Below are 19,955 nucleotides of genomic sequence, written 5' to 3'. Positions count from 1 at the left end.
TTGTCAACATTTAACAGATTTTGGAATGTGTATAGTGAAAAAAATGGTCATCAAATATAGTTTTTCATTAATAAAAAACGGAGGTTACGAGTCTGATGACTAAAAACAATGCATAAATATGTGCTTTTCAATAACAAGTGTTACCCACTTTGTTTCAGTAAAAAATTACGAATTGTATTCGAGAAATTAAAAAAAATTTGTTTTTAGGGGTGAACTTCAAGGGTGGGTTTCACCCCTTAAATAGGCTTATGGGCACGTATAAAAAAATACGCGTCGAATATTTTTTGATGTTCTACAACATATCACAATTTCAAGAAAATCGGTGAGGTACACCTCGGGTACCTTCCTTGTAAGTACCTTGGAGTGCATTTCGATAGCCATATGAGATGGGACCTGCATACAAACATGCTATACAATAGACTAAAATATCTAACTTATATTTTCCACAAATTATCTAGGATAATCAGCACAGATAATCTACGTATGATTTACTATGCACTTTTCCATAGCGTAACAACCTACGGTATTATAGCATGGGGTGGAGCATACATTGGAAGACTCAAATATATACAAACTCTACAAAAACGACTATTACAAATAATAAATAAAAACAAGTTTATAAATGAAAAAAATCCACTAAACATAGATCAAACATTCACCATGGAATCTCTAGTGTATCACTATGTCAACCTGCAAGATATGTTCCTGAAGAAAAATTCCGTAACAAGGAAAAAAACTATACAGCCCCTTAAAAGAAAATTAACAATCAGCATTAAAGATAGCTATACAAGAGCTTTAGCCACCTTCAATCAACTACCTTCTCACCTCAAAACTTTAAATACCAATATAAAAACAAAATAAAAAAATGGATCAAAGGCCATCCATTCTAGATACAGGAATACAATGAACCACAAAATAGACTGTAACAATTTACAACAAATCTATTACAAACTAAAGCAACAAGGGAACTTTGATAATAGTCTAAATTCAGCATTGGAAGTCCATGTGGATGTGGATAAGGATAAGTTTCTCTTGGATGTAAGGACATATTTGTGTTCACAAGACACTTGTCCACTTCATCAAAATCGTTCTCATCGTCGAATGTCTGAATATAACATGAAAAAAATGAAAGTATCAGATAACTACAGAAAAATAATAGAAATAATTGCAAATGTGATTGACATAGCATGGAACTCACAACGGATAACTATTAATACCAAAACAAAAAACGGACTCAAAGAGGGAAAAAGAAACGAAACTTACATTCTAACAAAAACAGATACAACCAACATAAATTTTATTAATAAATCTGAATACTGCACATACAAACAATTAATTGGTAAAAAACATATACATTTCATAAAAGAAGAAAACAAAGAAGATCACAAAGAACCAAATACAGATAAAGTAAGATATAAACCCATAGAAACAGTATTTAAACAAATAGATGACATTGCAGACAACAATAGTATGCAAATAGAAACAAGTAAACCAAAAAATACACCAGGAAAACCGATTCTACAAACAAATAATATTCGAATGACCTATGGAGACATCAATTATCTTGGAAACAATAAAGCATTATTATACTTTTATAGAGGTACCAGAGGATATCAAACTTTCACAAATTCATTGTACTCACTGGAACAACAACCTAAATATAAAGATTTGATAGTCTATTATTATAGATTAGATGACATAGTATTCACAGCAACATGTAAATGCGATTCACATAGACAGCATAATGAAATGTTCCCTCACTATAGAGTCACGTGTGCTACAGGACTTACTTGTCCTGTTAGACTAAATACATACGAAAGAATATCATACGCAAGAAAAATGAAAGCATCAATGACGACAATCGTAACGGCCAGACAAATGTTAATCAGATATTGGAGATAGAAGAATAAAATCGTAGTTATTAGTGAAGTAAACTTTTATAGGAAGCATTTTTGCTACCAATATTAAGCCATACCTCATCTGTGAAATATTATAATCTATTATACAAACTGACTCTTAGTTTAAAATTTTTTTTTTTTAATTTCTTTAAGTGTTTAGTAGTTTTATAATACCAGACCAGCGAACAGGTTTATCCTCTGCCGGGTTACAAATTTGTAATGTATAATTGTATAATTATTACTACTTGTTGTAATATTTTGTACTATACTCTGGTTAATAATAATAATAATAATAAATTTGAGTATCCATTATGGTACGTAAAAGTCGAAGCGATGGATAATGAACGTTTCCGTGGTGTTTTGCGTATCCAAGGTACCAGATAACAGCAATTACGTGACCACAGGTACCTAAAGTTCGAGCTCCTGCTTTGCAAGTACAATAATATCCGTCTACTCGTATATCGTTATTTTCTTCTTCGGCGTCATATTCTGGATTAAAAGCAATCCATAATTGATGTTTAGTAGCATTTCTGAAACGGGAAAGCAACCTCACTCTTATAAATCCTATTTCGTTCGTATTTAAGTCGATTGGGAAAGTCATGTCTTCTTGTTCGCCGTCTTCCTGATTGGCTCTTAAAGAACTGTCTTGTATATAAGAAGGTGCTAAGTGAACTTGATACGTTCCATATGTCAGAGAATGTAAATCATCTACAGTTAATTCGGGAAATAGCGGAACATGCTCTGGAGTAAGGAGAACTCAGCGCGCTCTTCTTTGTCTTAGATTTTCAGCCTCTACTCTTGCCTGTATTACATTTTCTTCTTCTGCTCGATGAAGCATTTGGTTGGCCAAATCTAGTCTGCGTTTGGCATGGTTATAGGCCCATAGTACTTATTTATAATTGCACCAGCAATGCAAAGAAAGTCAGACAAGTTTGCAGCATGAGACGTTGGTACAGTATTTGAAAATATTTTAAAAATACTTTTCAAGTGACCATTCCGTGCTTCAACAATTCACCTGGTTTTAGTAATTAAACGTGTAGCATTTGCTTCTTCAGTTCGAAACTAATTTTCGTTGCGATCTATCAATGGTGGCATCTTCGTAATGAGGCCTATTTCTTGTAAAGTTTAAATTGAGTCTTGATACCCACGATCGACTATAGCAATATCGCCCTCTTGAAACCAATCCCACATTCCATTTACGTCTCGATTAAGCTCATTCAAAAGTATGCGATCATCATTGTTAGCTGCGTTGGAAAAATATGGTCCTTGGATACCCAAAAAATAGCCATCGGGAGCAACAATCATTGATGGTTTAACAAGATGCTTATGCTTATGAACACAATACGATTGACGTAGAACTTGAAAACAGGAACTCTTCTCAATATCTATATATGTACAATCAATGTAAACAATGGCTTTTGGATCTTCTGGCGTACAATTGTACAATTGGTTTGCAAAAGGTGTGACATGTCTTTCTATGTATTCGTTCCTGGTAATGGCTTCAAATCCAATATTTTCGAGACAAAATCTATTTGATAATGATTATCTGACTGTACTTATTGCCATGCTTGTAGCCTGCCTCGAAGTATAACGAAACATTACACATAAAAATTCGTCACTAAGACCTTGAGTTAACTTGCATAAAAAACAGAGAAGATCCTTTTTGCTAATATACCTGTATCCTCCTGGTATAGGTACTGGATCACAACAAGAAAATAGATCATTAAAATCAACTTTAGTTATAGAATAAAGCGTGCGAAACTCTTCGTCAGATACGTCGTGCTCATCTGCGTACCTGCGACGATCACCTTGTTCTATTTCTCCACGTATATCTTCTAAAAATGATTGCAACTCTTGACCATTTATAATATATGGCCTATTGATATACTCAATTCGTCTATCTGAGCTTCTGTCAAAAATTCTCTATCATTCAAATGATTTCTACAACACACATATTTTCTGGGAACATATATCTTTCTCTTTACGAAAATATGTATCCTACATTCTAATGTCAGTCTGTGGATATCATTATGACCATTACATATAAGGCACGATTGAGAAGAAGTCTGTGATAAAACATTTAATCTCAAGCATTGAGGATCATTGGCCATAATCTCTATTTCTCGACGGATTGTCACTATACAATTATTACACACGCGAGTATTGGGAGTTATCTCAGCTGGTGGTATACCATTTTCGTCGCGTCTTGCAATTGCGATTTCACGTAGAAGAGCATTGTTATCACCACCAATAAATGCAGTAATACGTGGTATCTGACGATTACCACAGAAATAACACTGTATTAATGCGCGGAAAGCCATTATTTAGGTGCTTTGATAGGAACTCTCGGAAATAAAACCAAATATCAAAGATTCAACAGGATTTTAAAAAGCTGTACAAAAACAATCACCGCCGTGCAGAGAGTATCTCCAACTATCCTGCAAAGGACTGTCGAAGAGAAAATCACCGCCGTGCAGAGAGTATCTCCAACTATCCTGAAAAGGACTGTCGAAGAGAAAATCACCGCAGTACAGTGTAGGTCTCCAACTGCCCTGAACAGGGCTACACATATATATCGTATATATATGATGTTGATAACCCAATAATACACGTATGCGGTTGCCTGGCCGTCGATATGATTTTTTGAGAGATATATGTATGTATATATACATGTCTATATATATGCATATATAGATTAATAATTTTTTATTTGTTTGCTGTGTTATTTGTATGGGTGCGCGTATCAACATATGCATACTAAAAGTTGATCACGCAGACGTTACCGGTAATTCAGAAATCCATCATTTGGCCTACATTTGAGGCAACATATCTGGAAACCTAGTCATAGCCGGTCGATGCGCCCATGGAGACTTTTTATCTACATAATGTTGGCTACCTAATCCCAAATTTTGAACCATTTCGACAGAAAGTCCTTTTCCGTAAGGTTTGTGCGGGGTCCTTTGTCTATTAACGTTATATATATATATATATATATATAACGCAAGTCTGATTCCTCAGATGAATGCATTTTTACTCAATTTCGCCTATTATTGCTTAATTTTGCCCATACGTTAGCCCATTTTTGTCCATTACTTACATAATCAAATAACGTTAATTTTAATTATAAATATTTATAACAGTAAATAAATAATTATTTATTATTGGTAGATTACATGTCAATATATATTTACTAATATAATTTACTAAGTAATAACGATGTTCACAGTACTAGCCAGGATATCCTAGCTACATAATATAAGCGCAGAAACATTTTAATTCAAGTTACACATTACACCACATTCATAGGCTTTAGAGAGAACTGAATTTTATATTTCGAACAAACAATTCATGAAAATATCAAGAAAAATAATCAATATTTTTAGAGTTATTGTTACATTCAATAATTTAAATCATTTACGAATCACTGATTAACCATCTTGAGCTTATCACGCAATAAACGTATTTTTTTTTCAATTTCTGAATATAGAGACCTTCATTTATTAGGAATTATATACATTACTTTTGAAAGTCATTAGCAAGTTGAAAAAATACTAATGTATTTTGAAGTATTAATTAATTGATAGTACCTACAATTGGTGAAAATATGAATAGTCGAAAATAAAATTTTAGTCTTGCTTAATAAGGATTATAAAAATGGCAATTGCAAAAACATGACAATATAACCTCAATTTGTCTGTATCATTTATCCCTATAGTCATTTTAAAGTATTAACGGGGTAATAACTATACCCAAAGAAAAATTATTACAAGATTATTTATCAACTAAGATTAATCTACATTTTACAATCTTTAAAATTACTATAATAATCTTAAGGAAACTTTTATCAATCACCTCTTAATACTTTTTTAACTTACGTTTCATAAAAAAATTAATAATATTACGATTACTGGAAGTAACAAATTTAGATTTTATGGAAAATATCGTATAATCATGTTCAATAGGATTTTATGCAAGCAACAATTTACAACCGATAGCTATATTTTTAGTAAAATAAGAAGGGTTGGGCAAATTCATCCCTCGTTAGCCCACCCCCTACTCTTACACACTCACACTCTATTTTCACGAGAATCGATCTCAAAGTTGGAGTCGCCGCAGTAACTACCCACAAGAAGCTACCGTTACAATTTATTTTTCAATTGTGCAATATTCTTAGCTTAGATTGTAATAGGAAACTTATTATATTTCTTTTAACTGATTAAATAAAAGTAACTGTAATGGTGAATCAACGACCCTATATTAATCAAAAGCTATATTATTTTATATATTTTGGAGTTGGATTGCGTTGATTGCGACATCATAACGATCAGTATTTAAGTTTTAGAAGATGCAATCTCTGTTAATACCACGTTAAAAATCGTGGGATTATTCCCCTTTTATAGGGATATGACGTAATGGCAAGAGAGGTAGACAGTATATAAAATTCATCTAATTTAGACTTTTTTGCCACTTTTGTTGATTACTTTAAATGATAATTAAGCATGCTGTACATTAATATTTGAATCATTCTCAAAATAATTTTTTTACTGATACATTTACAATTAAACTTATTCATGTTCAACAGCGAATTAACATAGTATTTTTTACAGTTTGCCTTTGGAGGTCCTTGTCTTGAAAACATTTTTAATGCATTGAAATTTTATTATTTGTTCGTCTATGTTAGTACTCAATTTTAGTTTTTTCTACAGATGAGGAAACGATTAAGTAGTCGATCCATTTTCTTAGATTCAGGTGTGTGAGTTCTATATAACACTAAAATTTAGTTTCTTTTACGTTTTTACGACGTTGAATTATTGCTCCAACATTGAAAAAGTTTAGTTAAGAAGTTTTTATTTATATAATTTTTGTAGATCTTCAATAAATTCGAGAAGTATCATTAATAATTAGCTACAATTTGTTGATTTAAATATTGTTTTTTTTTACCTGTTTTTTATTTTGAATTTATGCACATATTTTTATATATCAATCAATCAATACTTTTTTTAGTCTAGCTATGTCAGTTGGATAGGGATCAATTTATTTGATTAGCCTAATCACAAGATAGGATATATTTAAAAATATAATTTTATATTATGTACTCATAAATTCGTATAACAGCACAGATTCCTTTCAGCTATCTTATTTTAAATTTATGTATACTTGTATATATTAAAAAAAATAAAGTTGATGAAAAAATTCTACTTAACGTGATGAACAAAAGAGCCAAAAAAATAAAAAAAATAATTTTAATAACAGTTTTTTAGTATTCCTAAAAATTTTTTGCTTATCGGAAAAATTTCTATGTTCCATTGCTCATGGATGATAACTTATTTATTTCATAGACCATCTTTAAATACATGTATGGAAGATATGTCTTAAAATATTGAAAATTTGCAGTGCTTCATGCTTTCGAAACTGTAAAAAAACTGATTTCCTTTTCCTTAATATCTATAACATAAATCATTATTTTAAAATAAAGAAATGAGCTTTTTTTATAGTTTTGAAAACACCAAGAACTGTGAATTTCCATATTTCAAAATATATATCTTCGATACATGCATTTAAAATTGGTTAACGAATCAAATAAGTGATCACTTATGAATGCGAAACAGAGATTTTCTGATAAGCAAAAAACGTTCAGGAATACTAAAAAACTTTTGTTATAATTATTTTTCTTGATTTAATTAGGAATTCTTGTTGACAATGTTAAGCAGAATTTTTTTATGAATTTTAGTAAAAAAGTTTTATAAATATTTCAGAAAAATAATATTTCCGAATCGTGTAATTTAGATGTGATATAAATCTGTTATACATGAATTTACATTATTGTAAGTTCCAGAGTATACGAGGTGTGTTCAAAAAGTAAGGTGACTTTTCAAATTTCACGGGCAACGTACTTTCGATTATTGATTTTTTTGTTTTGTTATGTTGGTACACTCTTCCCGAACATCTGTACCAAGTTTCAAGTGTATAGCAATTTTTGTTTGGTTGTGAGAGGCGTAAAGGTTATAAGTGTTTTGCGTGCTCGGCGATTTCTTGCTATCGAAAAATATGGATCAAAGGATTTGCATCAAATTTTGTGTAAAAAATAAAATAAAGTGCTCCGAAACACTTGAAATGTTGACGGTGGCATACGGTGAAACTGTTCTGTGTAAATAAAATGTTTACAAGTGGTACAAACTCTTCCAAAATGGCCGGGAAGATGCCAGTGACAAGCCTCGCTCTGGACGCCCAAGCACGTCAACATCTGATGAAAACGTTCAAGCAGTGAAGAAAATTGTTCTGGAAAATCGTCGAATCACTATCAGAGAAGTTGCTGAGGATGTTGGTATATCGCTTGGCTCGTACCATGAAATTTTTTCTAACGTTTTGGGCATGCGACGTGTGTCAGCGAAGTTTGTTCCGAAATTGCTAAATTTTGACCAAAAGAATCGTCACATGAGCATCGCTCAAGAACTGTTGAATAACGTCAACGACGACCCAGATTTACTCAAAAGGGTCATAACTGGTGACGAATCATGAGTATATGGTTATGATATCGAAACCAAAGTCCAATCGTCCCAATGGAAGAGCCCAGATGAGCCAAGACCGAAAAAAGCACGCCAAGTTCGATCAAATGTTAAAGTTTTGCTCACTGTTTTCTTCGATTACCATGGCGTGGTACATCAGGAGTTCTTACCATATGGACGTACGGTCAATAAGCAGAATTATCTTCAAGTTCTGCGCCGTTTGCGAAAAGCAATACGAAGAAAACGCCCAGAATTGTGGAAAAACAATTCATGGCTTTTGCATCACAATAATGCCCCTGCTTACTCATCTTTGCTTGTGAGAGATTTTTTGGCCAAAAACAACACCACAATCATGCCTCAGCCACCATATTCACCGGATTTGGCCCCATGTGACTTTTTCTTGTTCCCAAAACTAAAAAGACCTATGAAAGGACGGAGATTTGCAACGGTTGAAGAGATGAAGACTGCATCGATGGAAGAGCTCAAGGCTATACCGAAATGTGATAATGAGAAGTGCTTTGAGGATTGGAAAAACCGTTGGCATAAGTGTATTGTATCTGAGGGGGATTACTTTGAAGGGGACAACATTAATATTGATAAATAAATAAATATTTTTTCTTAAAAATACAAAGTCACTTTACTTTTTGAACACACCTCGTAATGATGTTACGTAGGCTATTAAATGAAAGGTTTTATAAAATGACAAAAATAACAAATTTTTGATAGAATCAAGATTTTTTACTTTATATCATAGTTAGTAATTTTTAATATTGGATTATACATAATTAATATACAGTGATAGTTAGTATTTTCTGTAGTACTTAGCATATATCATAAATCCAAAAAAAAAAATTCTGTTCATATTTTCGTCTAGAATTACTCTATATTTTTTGACATTTTTTTTTCAAAAACATTTTTTTGTTGATTTTCAGCAGTTAAAAATGACTCTTCTTATAATTGATGGAAACCAAAATTGAATAAAAAATAAATTCCGGTAACTTAAATACCGAAAAAAATATATTTGAAGATGAGGATCCAAGAACAAAATTGCTTATTAGGAATATAAATAAACCATAAACTTTAATTTATTCTTTAAATGATAACATGCAAAAGTAGAACAAAAATAATAATAAATAAATTTTCTACAGTCCAGAATATATACAAAGCAACATAATAATAATAATTTTACCTGTGCATGTAATTTAATGTAACTCTGAATAATACAACTGCATTTATCAAATTTTTAAACAACAGAAAATAAATTTTTTTGAAAAAAATTCTTAAAAAATTTATATTGATTCTATATCACAAAAAAAAATTTTTCTCCCTTAATTTTTGTTGTATGTTCGTTACTGTAATAAAAATAATCTAAAATATACAATTTTTTTGACAAAAATCGCCGTAATTTGGTCAGTATTTAAGCTAGAAAGAAATAAAAAACGGATTTTGAAATTCTTGAAACAAGCTTGAAAATCATTGGTAAAGAATTCTTATAGATGGATTATTTATCAAATTGTGTAGGTTTGAACAGAATTTGAAATATTTCATTTCCTGAACGTCCATTTTAACGTAATAAAGTTTAAAATTAGTTTAACAAAACTTTACACTAAATTACTTGAAAGTACTTATAAATACCTTGAAATTAGCACTCACTGATGTCTGTACTATCATTTTTAACAAAACTTAATATTACCTGATTTTAGTTATTGGTGGCCCTTTTTTATTCGACCACCATAGTATATTGATTATATATATGTATAAAGTAAAGTAGTAATCTACCACTCAAGGTTGTAATGCGATATATTACAAGGCTTTGCCTGAAAGTGTTGCATTATTTGCAACACCTCCGGAAAGCCACCCCCATCCCTTGATGCCCTGTAATCACCCATATCATTATAACGTATGCGCGCCCTAATTCGAACATTAATTATTTTCCATATGCCTCCACCCAACCTGTGAAAATGATGTAACAAGTTGGAAAACGTGATCCGACGGATGAGCGAAAAATGGGGCGTACTACAAGAAAAAGAGAGCGCACGCACACACACACACACACCCGACCACGTGTTACCGGTTGGAGCAAAATACACGGGAAACCTGACTGAACAATGCAACAAAAATGCATGTGAGCGAAACCTGCGAGCACGTTACACTTCCCAACACTGACACAAACACTCTGGAGATGCTGGCACACCTCGGCCGAACAGAAAATCGTCGATGAAGTAGCAGCCGGCAATCAGCTGTGTCAGGCTGTTGCGCACCATCGACGACATCCTGAGCGCCACACACACTGACACTGCGGCCGATCACTGTTAACACCCGGAAACACACACACACAACACCCGGACACAACCGAAGGGGAGCGCTCCAGGAGGCGCTTCGAAGACCGGCAACAGAGCACGAGGTTGACACGCGGGAGCGAATGCGGCCATCTTGAAGAGCGGTACAGAATAATGAGAGAGAGCGAGACAGACTGGACGAGGGTGAGTGAAACAAACTCAATAAGAGCGAGCGAGACAGACCATATGAAGCGAGCGAACTAAAACAATTATTATATAGATTCAAATGTAAATACGATGATGAAGGCGCTTACAAGACCGACTTACAATTATATTATTACTACAAATAATTTAGCGATACGATTTATACATGTAACATATTGAAATATAAAATTAAAAATACTTGTATGCGGCCGCTATCACCCTTTGAATGTATTAATAAGCGACAAGCCATCTGACAAATTAAATTAATAACTTGATTGATGAAATTCTAAACTCTGACGAAACTCGCTGGTGACGTCACGACCAATAAGGGAATTAGAATAAAATTTGATTTTCGTACGCAACGAAAAATAAATAAGAGTAGGGGTTGATCTTTCTTATCAATCAATGCTAGTTGACTTAGTGGGGGGGAGGGTAAATAGCGATGAAAATAGGAGATAAAATGAGGGCGTTGTACCTTTTTAATTTATATATTGACCAATGATCAAATATTTGGAGGGCGCTATCAATATCCGAATTAGCATATCGGCCAATAATAGGATTTCTTCTCGGAATTAGGAGAGGAAAGATGATCTTTGACCGTGAAAAGCCGTTTCTCGTCCATTTTGTCGCTGATTTCCAAGTTAGAAGGAAGCAAGTGTGCCAGTTTTCGCTGCCGTAATGTCGTTCGTCGAGTCCCTCAGCGGAAATCTGTAAGTAGGCATAATGCCACTCACTAAAATTAATTGTGAAGTGCGGTGCGTGATTTTTCTCGGGCGAATAATACCGTCGTGACGCGTGGATCCGTCGACGCTGGGAATTTTAGTGCTCCGGTTAAGTCGCGCTGACCATTCGCCATTTCTTCAAATTTGTCGTGAGTGTTAGAATTAAACGAAAAAGATTTTAGTGCTCCGACCGAGACGCGCTGACCATTCGCCAATTTCTTTGAATTATCGTGAGTGCTAGGAGTAAAACTAACAGGATTTAGATAGTAAAATAGGAAATCACGGTTTCGAATTCAGGGATCGAAAGTGTAGACCGTCGAAGATTTAATCCGCCGGGACGTGTGGATCCGTACCACTGCGTATTGAGTTGTGTCGAGTTTCGTTGACCATCCGCTATTTAGACCGTCATTGTATGCGTATTTTGGAATAAATGAAAATTAAGAGTGACCAATTTTTTTAATTTTACGTCTCGTTACCCACCCTTTCCTGTATGCTGATATTATTTTCAGCCGCGGACGGTTAATAACGGGAAGTCCTTGTTCGCCATTTTCGATTCCGACATTAGGTAACATACGCGCGAAATCGAACGAATCTCCAACCTGAGACAAAGAGTCTTAACTTGTGCTACCGGCATTTCGAGGACACGAGAAGACGAATAGAACCGAATTGTTAGACACCAACGGCCTGATAGCTAAGCAACGTATACCTCCTCACTCTGCGCAGTCGCATCATGGACGAACAGAGATACGCCGCGATATTCTGGCCCTACCCTCAACGATCGCCCTAATTAGGTGCGGCGGTCTGGCGCACTTATAATTAATCGGGGATAAAAGGGCCAATCAGACCTTATGTCTGAGTGTGCAATTCGAGTGTGCGGCTGAGATCCCCCGAAATTCCTCGCCACAAGGTATTATACCGTAAATGATGCATAATAATTTGAACGTAATATAACAATTTAATTTGTGAACGACTTATGCATTTTTATAAAATATTTTTAGGAAACTCGGCATATTGTTGATAACCACTCAAACTGCGACCTTTAGCACGAAAGAAAAGAATAAGCAATCGATTGAGTAGTATTTTTCTCAATATATAAATTAGATTTAAATTTCACTCCCTGTTGAAAAAATCCTGCTGGAAATCCAGGTGGATTTTTATTATATTAGTTATAATAATGGCTTCTTATGTGAAATTATTATTTTAACGGAGTTCCAGCATGAAAAGTTAATTAATCAGTAATAGTAATTTAGATACGTTAAATTGTGCTGAGTCCAAAGGTATGTACATTTACTCTCCAAATCGTGGAAAATTTTAAGATATTTTATCTCAAAATTTGGACATTTGACATGTCTTGATATGGAATCCAGCACGTAAATGTTTTAAATTGATCCATTATTAACCTCAAATGAGCAGTTACGAAATAAAAAATTAATCTTATTATAGATAAAGACTTCAGCTTTCACGTGGTTTGCTGCAAAGTATATGTAGCCATGAAAAATATCAAGATTTTAGTGAAAATTGACACAAAAATTCATTGTGCCCCCGCATACCCGATAACTAAATGACGCCCATGTCGTCTTGCTATGAAATAAACTCGCGCGCTGTTTGAATTATACAAAGTTTACGTTACATTAATTTATCATAAAATTGATTTGATATTAATATTCATACGAATGTATTAAAATTTTTTTATTTTTAAATTATTTTTGTTTAAATTACAAAATGTGTTACACGTTCGCATTTAAAAGTTTATAAAATTTTCAGCTGAATATTTCGGTAATTTTGTACGAATGATTAAATGAAAAAACCCTTTCAGGTGAAAAAAACAAAATATGAATATTTGTTAGCTCCAAATTTTGTTTATTTTATCACGGATAGCATTAATAATTTATAATTTACTTGTTAGTCTAACTTTTCCATTCACACTCATATATGGCAATATTTTTGTACCATTTTTTGAATCTTTTGAATAAAGTACTTTTTCCATAATACTTGTTTTGGTCAACTTATAAATAATACTAGATTGTGCAACATCTTTAAATATAAACAGTTTCTGTTGGATTACATTAATAGCTTGCTTTACAAATTTTTTTGCATAATCAATTCTTTATTTTCCAATTAATTATTGCTCTTGTGATGCTGTACAATATCTTCCAAATTCTGTAATAATATTACTGTTTCAGGCACGTTTCATAAACAATAAATAGGATTTTCCATTGATATGTCTAGAATATCACTTTCAAAATGTTTGGATTTAGGGCATTTTGAAGCTACGACATGATTCAATCATTCATTTGCTAGCGTTGATGCCGAAGGTGCAATTCTTTTGTACACTATTGATATACTGATATTATTTCTTGCAACGTAATTTTCAGATCTTTATTTTCAATCGATTTTTGCTAGGTATTCAATGATATTCGTATTTCTCATTGTTATCGTAAAATGTGCAAAGACTATGATCGCCAATAACATGACGAATTATTGCTTAAAGTTTTCTTTCAAAAGCACAGGTTGACTTTTTCACTCCGCTATAATACCATTCAACGTATTCGTAAAATACTCAACTTGAGCTCTCAGCAAATTCAACCCGTACAACGAACTCAAGAATGTTTTGACGAAGTAATTTTTATAAGCCCACAGCTCTATGCTGTGTCCCCTAACTTCACGTAATACTCCGATTTTACTTAAATCATTGTCCATTATTTAACGAGCATCAAAAAAATTCAATTTTTCGAACAATAGATTTTTGGTATAAAACTCAATAGCTAAATCAACTTCCCTGCTTTTCGATGAATCTTCATAATTTACCCTACAATCGTAAGGTTTACCAAAAGTACATGAACGGCAAATTTTTATTAAAAATCCGTAGAAACCAACGTTTTGTGCGTAGTAATATATTAAAACACCGTGTTCTATATCAAAACGTAGCATTCCTCAGTAAACATATAAAACTTGTTAGCGTCAATGCAAGTATTTTACCAACATAATTCTAATTAATAATCTACTTTTGCATATTACTATAACTGGATAATATTATACCTTACATTCAGTCTGAATTTATTTAATTCAATGACCATCTACATAAGGAAAATCGCAGTGACATCGAAATTATTGCAAATATTTTTTACCAGATAAACAATTGTAAGCTCTACCTATACCTTTTTTTTGTTAACCTACATCAAACCTAAAAGTTAATCTAAATTATAGATCTAAATATAAAATAATAGATATAGCGGACGGTATGAAGGTAATACTGTTTTATATTTTAGGAGGTTTCATTTTTTCTAGAACATTTAGATACCTATTATGCAATAAAGGATTATAGTAACAATATCAATGAATAATTAATAAAAAAATATAACTAAATGTATAGTATTATAGTTATAGTATAAAAAAATTTCATACGTATTAGAGTATGCACTATTTCCTAAGTGTTCTTTACAATAATAACAAGAGAATCTTCGATTAATATATTCAGAAGTTATAAATTACTTTATACAGAAAATATTGGAAAATAAACATGATTACAGTTGTAGAGTTGACGATATATACTTCATATATAACAATTCTAAAAATTAAAAACAAACTAAAAATCTATTTCTCAATGATTAAGAATAATCAACCAAAAATCAATTATAAAACTATAATCTTGTGGATGACATTGATTCAGTAAGTAAAATAAAGTTCATTCAAAGATCTATACGATTTCCAAATAATAAAAATTGAAATCAATTATAATTATATATGGTTGACGATATCAATGCTATTAGTAAGAATTGTACAAATTGGAAATTATTTCATTAAGAAGATCATCAATAAAACGAAAAATGCGAATGAAAAAAATTGAAGCGAATATATCACACTTGCGAAGATAAACATAACTAACTATATTATCTTTGAGTGTATCTTAAATCATAAATTTGTGATCTGAGTATTCAAAATCACTATTCTATTCTAATCCATCGTAGGAGAATTCCAACCAAAGATTCTGATGTTTATATTTCTCAGTTAATCTTCGCAATGGAAAGGGAGGTTTGAATAATCGTCCAAGTACTTCTTCGTTGTAGTTAATAGGAAGTATTACTAACTTTTTTACAGCACACGTTATGGTATCCAACATTACTTATTAAATATGTTTCTCTACATCCCCACTTGTTGGATTGTATTGAACGATGTGACCATGCAAAATTAGACAACATGGCATAGTTTCTTAAGGAATTTTTCTGTTTTCTCAAACTTCATTTGCACATCTACAGCAAAGTTTTTCAATGTCTCATTTTGATTAGATCAATCGATAACAATGAGTGGTACTTACCTTATAAAAGTAGATTTATTCAGCAGTGGATCAGTCTTTGTCTTATTATGTCTTTTAGAATTTGGCAAGTACATCGTATAAAATTGTAAATTGATATTTATTTACATCAATATTAAGATTACAATACGGATAAAACTGAGAGTTAAGGAAAACTTTCACGTTACTAATGTTGCAATAATCAAATACGCTAGAAATAATTTTGGAAGATTTTTCAAAAATTATTTATTCATTATTCATTTAGTTTAAAAAGTGGTTTTTCTAATTCATTTTCAGCTTTGATATTCAAGATATGACTTGAATCAAAGGTAGCATTAGATACTTATATAATTCCCAACTGCAAAAACTCAATGAAATGCTTCTTTCTCTTTTCAGAAAATAAAGTAGATAAATTTTTTGAATATCCGAAACAGTAACGTACATCATAAGCCATTCGATGCGCGTTATATTAATCTTGAAGTTTTCAATGATCGCTTCTAGTTCCACTTATTTTGTTGTTTGGATAACGGCATTTAAATCACTGCTTTATTATATGAGAATTAGTTCATGTTTCATGTTTACCAATACTTTGCGATAATCTTTAGCAAATTCGAGAATGAAGTTTAAAGGAATAGTGACATCGAAATATACTTCGTCGTTGATTATTTTCTGATCATTTTCTGTTATCCATCCGGCATTTTCAGCAATCCAATTTTGACTTGGATTAAGTGATAGCCAATTTTTCCTAATAGTTGTTAGACAATCGTGTTTCCATTTATCGATTTCTATACCATTTAATTTCTAGAAACAAGTGACAGATGGCGTTGTTTTTGAATAGAGTATTCGTTACTACTGCATTCTTTTTGTCGCACAAACTACCACAAATACGGAATGAGCTACGAGGTGTTAAAAGACACAAATCTTTATATTAGATTGATATGCAAATTTCATTGTTATTTTTAAAAGATGCTTTGATGTGTCAATGCTTTCTTTTTCCGATGACGATTGACAATCGGAATTCGTTGATTTTACTTTCAATCGAAGATGATGGTTGGTTTGTATATTTTAGCGCTTATATAGCCGCTATTACTGCTTAAATTGTAAACTATTCCAATCATTTTTTTCAGGTGTAATTTATTTGATCACTTCACCTCGAAAGTTTATTAAATTTCCGTCTTGATCAACGATGCGTAATTGCAAATTATTTATACACTTTACGGTAACTGGGAGATAAATCACATATGAAGGAACTTCGAGGTGACCGCAATTGTAGTTACCGAAATCTTGGAACCGTTTTAGATTGTATTTTATCTCTTCTACGTTAAGATAGATCATTACATCAAATAGAAGTCTAGCATATCCAAAACTTTCAAAATATGTGACGTTATCTCCGATTTTCCGATAAACCGCCTAGTTTGTGCCTATTCCGTTAACGTCATAAAGATTAAATTTAACATTATTAAGAATTAGCTATATATAATATAGCTAATTCTTAATAATGTGATCTAGATTTTGGTAAGTCATTGCTCATGAACACTTTTCGGAAATTTGGTATACTTAAAATTTCGGGATACTTCATTAAAAGTCGATGTTTGTGAGAGTTTTGTCGGTTGAATTTACTTCAAAATTTTTTTTAAAGCTAACTCCAAGTAAGGTTTGAAATGTAGTCCATAGCCTGTTCAATGATCCATCCCTTTGCCTAGTTCAATGATCTCCATCGTTTTGTTATACCTTTTGGTTTCTTCTAATTGTCATTTTAAAGACTTTGCATCATTTCGAGATTTACGATTCCTGCAGCTCCACCAGCTAGAGCACTAGTCCTCTTAGAAATTGACAGTTTTCATGTTAGCTTTTCCACCAACCTGTCTAACGGCTGCACGAGCTCTTTTGAGAGTAATGCCGATAATCGTTCGAGCACATTTATTTTTTGGCCATTTAAAATTGGCAGATTTGATTATGATTTTCAAGTCTATTAACTTTTGATATTTCTTTGTGCGGCCTTTTGACTTCAGATTTGATCTTTCTTTTTCTTGAGTCCCATACCAAATTTAGATTTTAATTTCATGGCGTTAGTCACAGCGTAAGCAGCTGCTTTTTTAGCAATGCTAGAATTTTTATAGAATACTCGCTTCCAAGTTTTTTCAGCTGAAATTCTATCTGCGATATTTCTATAGTCTACACTTTTTCGATTTTTTGAATGAGCTACATCATGTTCTCTGCAAGCTGTGTCAAGAAGTTTGATGCCTGGATACTATAAATTCGTTCCTGTAATTTAATTCCCGGATCACACTGAAAGCCTATAATATGAAGTTCAAAGGGAAGCTTATTGATGACTTTGTTAACTAATCCTCGTCTTTTTTTCATACTCTCATATTTGTATGTGATCATCACTCTATGAAATCAATCATACGACTAACTTTCAAAATTACAAAAGTGAACATATTATATAGCTATTAAGTCATTCCTGTTTGAACATTCTCTCGTGAGGGTGGATTTTAAAGATCAAACTGTCAAAATTTAGATGAACTACCAAATAAACTACCAGATAAACTACCAAAGCGTCATGAGGATTTACTTTTCCATAGTATTGGAGCAATTTTTTGCGGTTCATCTATGTGGTAAAACCAACAGTTTTTAGGTGTTAATTACTCATCCCAATGGCGTTAGATTCAAAAACGTTTACATTTACTCGAAATCTCTTAATCAAACAAAATATAAATTACTGTTAGAGATGTTAAAGCCTATAGACGGAGTGAAGTATTTTCTCTCCAAAGATCATGGGAGTATGCATTACCCAATTGGATAATTATATTCGATGACATCACGTACCATAAGCAGTAAAACAGGTGTGCTTCCTTTTGTATGCGTAGACGCATGATGTATCGACTGCTCGTATTCCTAAACATCTCGTAAGAAATAACGTTAATTTTTTGGCAGTTTTTCAACAAAACGAAGCAAATATAAAACATACACTGCCGCTCACATAAATTTGGCTACTCCATCAAAAATCTGTTAAACTTTGAAGTTTTGTACCTCTATAAGGAACCAACCGATCTAAAAAATTCAAAGTACGTTTTGAAGTTTGTACCAAGCCCTTCAATATATGATGAAAATATTTCAAAAAATAATGTTTAATTAATTTTTTATAAACAAACGAAAAAAAAAAAATTTATTTCGTCCATTTTCAAATTGGCATAACTTTGTTAAAAATAATCGGATTAAAAAAAACAAAATGGAGGTTAAAGCTATGGTAATACATACAGTTGCAAATAAACATAAGTATTAACTAAAAAATAAATACAACTATTCAAATAAAGTGAAATACGTCGAAGATTTATTAAAATAATAAAACTTCTAGCCATCAATTTCATATTATAAATAACTTCATACAACCAAAAAACATAAGTACGTTAGCATTAAACACATTAACAATAACAATAAACATATTACAAAAATTCACTTATTGACATAATAAATCATTTTTAAGTCATTAACTTCATTTTATAAATTATGATCAATTACAAAATTCAAAACTATCAATTATTTGTCACACAAAAAATAACTTCTTTGGTCTTCTTTATTCAACTAAATAAACATATCACAAAGTAAACAAATTTAAACTTTTTTTTCGTCAAAGAATCCACCTTTGCTTTTGATTACAGCTTCGCACAACCGTGGCTTTCTCTCTAACAATTTGTATAGTGTTTCTGTTGCTATTTTCTCCCATTCATCTTGTAGAATTTCCCACAAATGAGCAGCTAAAGTTGGACATGATTTACGTACTTTTCGATCAAGTTCTTCCCATAGCATTCTATAACTTGTAATGTATTTTTTTTCTCAAGATTTGCTAAGTAATTTTTACATATTTTCGCTGTATGCTTCGGATCATTATCTTGTTGAAAAATAAAGGATGGACCGATGAGTAGTGTACCAGACGGAACCACATTATATTGTAAAATTTTTTTGTACTTCTCCTTTACCAAAATTCCATCTACTTTTTTTAAATCACCGACTTTTGAATTTCCGAAGCATTCCCATACCATAACTAACCAACC

At 32.1% G+C, this 19,955-nt stretch overlaps 1 protein-coding gene and 1 long non-coding RNA gene across 4 annotated transcripts in view; one reads left to right on the top strand and one right to left on the bottom strand.

Moving 5' to 3' along the window:
* The window catches only part of LOC131675567 (uncharacterized), a 31,477-nt gene extending 25,541 nt beyond the window's left edge, over positions 1-5,936 (bottom strand). Inside the window, exon 1 of the long non-coding RNA XR_009303074.1 lies at positions 5,774-5,936. This is a non-coding gene — a long non-coding RNA (uncharacterized LOC131675567). The remainder of the gene's footprint in view (positions 1-5,773) is intronic.
* An 84-nt stretch (positions 5,937-6,020) lies between these two features.
* The window catches only part of LOC131675541 (uncharacterized), a 459,806-nt gene continuing 445,871 nt past the window's right edge, over positions 6,021-19,955 (top strand). For all 3 annotated transcript variants that reach the window (XM_058954555.1, XM_058954556.1, XM_058954557.1), the window contains exon 1: positions 6,021-6,322. In XM_058954555.1, the coding sequence (XP_058810538.1) occupies positions 6,311-6,322 (12 nt within the window). In that variant the 5' untranslated portion in view covers positions 6,021-6,310. The remainder of the gene's footprint in view (positions 6,323-19,955) is intronic.

This window comes from Phymastichus coffea, unplaced genomic scaffold (genome assembly GCF_024137745.1).
Source record: "Phymastichus coffea isolate CEN01 unplaced genomic scaffold, Cenicafe_Pcof_1.1 PCOF00025, whole genome shotgun sequence".
NCBI classification, from domain to species: Eukaryota; Metazoa; Arthropoda; class Insecta; order Hymenoptera; family Eulophidae; genus Phymastichus; species Phymastichus coffea.
This window is presented reverse-complemented; position numbering and strand designations above follow the sequence as displayed.